The sequence below is a fragment of the Arachis stenosperma genome, chromosome 6, assembly GCF_014773155.1.
Source record: "Arachis stenosperma cultivar V10309 chromosome 6, arast.V10309.gnm1.PFL2, whole genome shotgun sequence".
Lineage (NCBI taxonomy): Eukaryota > Viridiplantae > Streptophyta > Magnoliopsida > Fabales > Fabaceae > Arachis > Arachis stenosperma.
Genome location: NC_080382.1, coordinates 59,036,552 through 59,040,835, shown reverse-complemented (window position 1 = coordinate 59,040,835; position 4,284 = coordinate 59,036,552). Strand labels below are relative to the sequence as shown.

Sequence of the window (4,284 nt, the reverse complement as noted above, 5' to 3'; positions counted from 1 at the left end):
AGATTTACAAGGTGACCATAGCTTGCTTCATACCAACAATCTCTGTGGATTCGACCCTTACTCACGTAAGGTATTACTTGGACGACCCAGTACACTTGCTGGTTAGTTGAACGGAGTTGTGAAGGAAATAAACAGTGCCCTAAGAGTAAACATCCTTTATAAACAAATAACAAGTGATCACAATTTCGTCCACCAGGGAGTTCTATTTCCGCTTTAATGGGAGCATTGCCCGAGAAGTGTGATGATCCGGGCCCGTGCATGGTCACTTGCACTGTGAATGGGGTACAATTTCTAGATTCTATGTGTGATCTCGGTGCATATGTTAGCATTATGCCCCTCTCCGTCTACCATATATTGAGGCTACCACCATTGAAGAGGTCAACGGCAAGATTTGTTTTAGCAGACAAAAGCATAATAACCGTGACGGGTGTTGCAGAAGATGTACTAGTAAATATAAAAGGGTTGGTGTTTCCGATTGATTTCTATGTTCATGAGATGCCATCAAGCGAGTCCGAGAGGGCATCATCTATTCTACTTGGGAGACCATTTTTGAGGACCTCTAGATTCAAGTTAGATGCCTACTCGGGAACTTACTCGTTTGAAATAGATGGGAGAGTCGTGAGTTTTAGCCTGGAAGAAGCAGTGAAACATCCATCGGAGAATCATTCTCTATTCCGGTGTGACCCAATTCACAATATTGTGGCCGAGGTGCATCTTGCAAAGTTAGATGAGAACCACATGATTGAAGACACAAATGAAGATCCAATCGAAGCAAACACATTACCCCATCCGGACCATCTGGAAATTCAAACTTCAAGCCAAGACCAAAAGGTAGAACTAAAGCCACTACCACCCCACCTAAAGTACTCATATCTTTATGAAGCCCACAAGTTCCCTGTGATCATTGCAAAGGAACTAAATCCTCAACAAGAAGAAAAGTTGATATGCATCTTGAGGAAGAACAAAAGGGCCATAGGGTGGAATTTGGCGGATCTAGTGGGAATAAGCCCCCAAGTATGCGAGCACTGAATATTCCTTGAAGAAGGAGCTAGACCCGTTCGACAACCTCAAAGGCGACTCAATCCAACTATTCTAGAGGTTGTGAAAAAAGAGGTCACCCGGCTACTAGAAGCGGACATCATCTATCCCATTTCGGATAGTGAATGGGTGAGCCCGGTCCAAGTAGTGCCAAAGAAATCTGGGGTGACCACAATCAAGAATGAGAGCGGAGAACTCATAGCAACAAGGGTGCAAAACTCTTGGAGGGTGTGCATAGACTACCGAAGGTTGAATGCGGCCACTAGAAAAGATCACTTCCCACTACCGTTTATCGACCAAATGCTTGATCAATTAGCCGGTAAATCTTATTATTGCTTTCTAGATGGTTATTCGGGGTACTTCCAAATACACATTGCTCTAGAAGACCAAGAAAAACCAACATTTACTTGTCCCTTTGGAACTTATGCCTACAAGCGTATGCCATTCGGCTTATGCAACGCACTGGCAACTTTCCAAAGGTGCATGATGAGCATATTTGCGAATTTTCTAGAGCAATGCATGGAAGTTTTCATGGATGACTTCAGCGTGTATGGTGATTCTTTTGATCATTGCTTGGACAACCTTTAAAAAGTTTTGGAAAGATGCACTAAATCAAACCTTGTCTTAAATTTTGAAAAATGCCATTTCATGGTTAGGCAAGGCATTGTTTTAGGACATATTGTTTCCAAAGAAGGTATTTCCATAGATCCGGCAAAAATCAATGTTATATCTAGCTTGCCTTACCCCTCCTCCGATAGGGAAGTCCATTCGTTCCTTGGACATGCAGGATTTTACCGAAGATTTATCAAGGACTTTAGTAACGTAGCATTACCTCTCTCTCAACTATTGCAAAAGGACATTGAGTTTGATCTAAGTAAAGAGTGCATGGAAGCTTACGACAAGCTTAAAGTGGCATTGACACAAGCTCCTATCGTAAGAGGGCTGGATTGGAGTCGGCCGTTCAAAATAATGTGCGATGCTTCAAACTATGTGGTGGGAGCCGCATTAGCACAACGCGAGGGTAAGAATCCATATGTCATAGCTTATGCATCAAAAATACTAGATGGAGCCTAATCCAATTACACTACTACTGAAAAAGAACTCTTGGCTATTGTTTTCGCTTTGGATAAATTCCGAGCCTATCTTCTTGGTTCTAAGGTAGTAGTGTACTCGGATCATGCGGCGTTGAAGTATTTGTTGGCTAAGAAGGAATCCAAATCGAGATTGATTAGATGGGTTCTATTGTTGCAAGAATTTGATTTGGAAATCAAAGATAGGAGTGGTTCGCAAAACCTAGTGGCGGATCACTTAAGTCGCCTTGAACACACCAACGGCGATACCGCTCCTATCAATGATTCTTTTCCCTTAGAAGGCTTGCATTCAATCTCGGAAGTTATTCCTTGGTATGCTCCAATGGAAAACTACTTGGTTTCACGCACCTTTCCTCCTAACCTCTCCAAACATCAAAAGGATAAGCTGAAAAGCGAATCCAAATATTATGTATGGGATGATCCCTATCTTTAGAGATGTGGAGTGGACCAAGTAGTTCGAAGGTACATTTTCCAAACCGAATTCCAAGCAATCTTGGATGCTTGCCATTCTTTCGAGGGAGGTGGACATTATGGACCTCAAAGGACGGCAAGAAAGGTCCTTGATTGTGGATTTTGGTGGCCAACTCTTCTTAAAGACTCTTCTCCTTATTGCAAATCTTGTTCTCAATGCCTTAGATTTGGCAATATCTCTAAGAATGATGAAATCCCCCAACAAAACATGCTTTTTTGTGAAATCCTTGATGTGTGGAGTATCGACTTCATGGGGCCATTCCCAAACCCTAATGGTTTTCTCTACATTTTACTAGCCGTCGATTATGTATCCAAATGGGTGGAAGCGATACCCACCCGGACGGATGATGCTAATGTAATTCTTTCTTTTGTGAGGAATAATATAATTTGTCGCTTTGGGTCACCAAGAGCAATCATAAGTGACCAAGGTTCACACTTTTGCAACAAAAGAATGGAAGGACTCATGAAGAAGTACGGCATTATACATAAAGTTGCCACGGCCTATCACCCCCAAATGAATGGCCAAGCTGAGGTTTCCAATCGGGAAATTAAGCATGTATTGGAAAGGATTGTGAAGCCTAGTAGAAAGGATTGGAGTGCCAAGCTTACCGACGCACTTTGGGCATACCGAACGGCATACAAAACACCGATTGGCATGAGCCCCTTTCGGTTGGTGTACGGTAAAGCTTGCCACTTACCGGTAAAAATTGAACACAAGGCATATTCGGCCATCAAGGAATTCAATCTAAATTTGGGTGGGGCCGGAATTGAGAGAAAGCTTCAATTGGCGGAATTAGAATGTTTGAGATTAGAACCTATGACAACTCTAGGCTTTACAAGGAAAAGATGAAGGCTATCCATGATAAGAACATTAGGAGAAGGGAATTTAGGCCCGGTGAACTAGTTCTCCTTTACAACTCAAGGTTGAGATTGCTACCCGAAAAGCTTAGATCAAGATGGGAAGGAACTTATCAAGTAGAAAAAGTAGAACCGTATGGAGTCTACCATTTGCGCCATCCCTCAAGTTCGGATATTTTCAAGGTAAATGGGCACCGTCTCAAATTGTACCATGGTGAGCAAAGAAAGAGCACCAAGGAAATTGAGGTATTCCTTTTGGAAGATGTACCTCTTGACAAAGAGCATTGAGCTAGTGGAAGTCCAACTTAAGGACGTTAAACAAAAGTGCTAGGTGGGAGACACCCCACCATGGTAAGATCTACCTTTTTGCTCCATTTGTATATAGCCATTGAACTCTTCTTTGATTGGTGATTGCTTAGTCCTTAACTTGTTTAGCTAGATTTGATTTAATTGTTCATAGAAGTTTGCACTATAGACCACTTGAATGATAGCAAACACCTCATTTCTAGGTTTTAGATGAAGTTTTAGGTGTTCTATTCAGCTTTTGGCTAGCTACCTGTCAGAATTGTGATAAGATGTGCATTCTTCATGCTCATAATAAAAAAAGGGACAGGGACGCGAGCGCACGCTATGCGCACATGATGTGTGGAAAACGATCCAACACAAAACTCACCGGCAAGTGTACCGGGTTGCATCAAGTAATAAAACTCACGGGAGTGAGGTCGATCCCACAGGGATTGAAGTATTGAGCAATTTTTGTTCGGTGGTTGATTTAGTCAAGCGAATCAAGTATTGGTTGAGTGATTTTGTATCCAACAGTAAGTAA

The 4,284-nt window shown here is 42.2% G+C and overlaps 1 protein-coding gene across 1 annotated transcript; it reads left to right on the top strand.

Moving 5' to 3' along the window:
- Positions 1–258: 258 nt before the first annotated feature.
- On the top strand, positions 259–1,029 carry LOC130934088 (uncharacterized). The gene has a single exon (XM_057863678.1). The coding sequence runs from the start codon at positions 259–261 to the stop codon at positions 1,027–1,029; it is 771 nt and encodes a 256-aa protein (XP_057719661.1).
- Positions 1,030–4,284: the final 3,255 nt, after the last annotated feature.

Excerpts from the sequence above, each read along its gene's own strand:
- LOC130934088 (XM_057863678.1), top strand. The coding sequence starts at position 259 with ATGGTCACTTGCACTGTGAATGGGGTACAATTTCTAGATTCTATGTGT.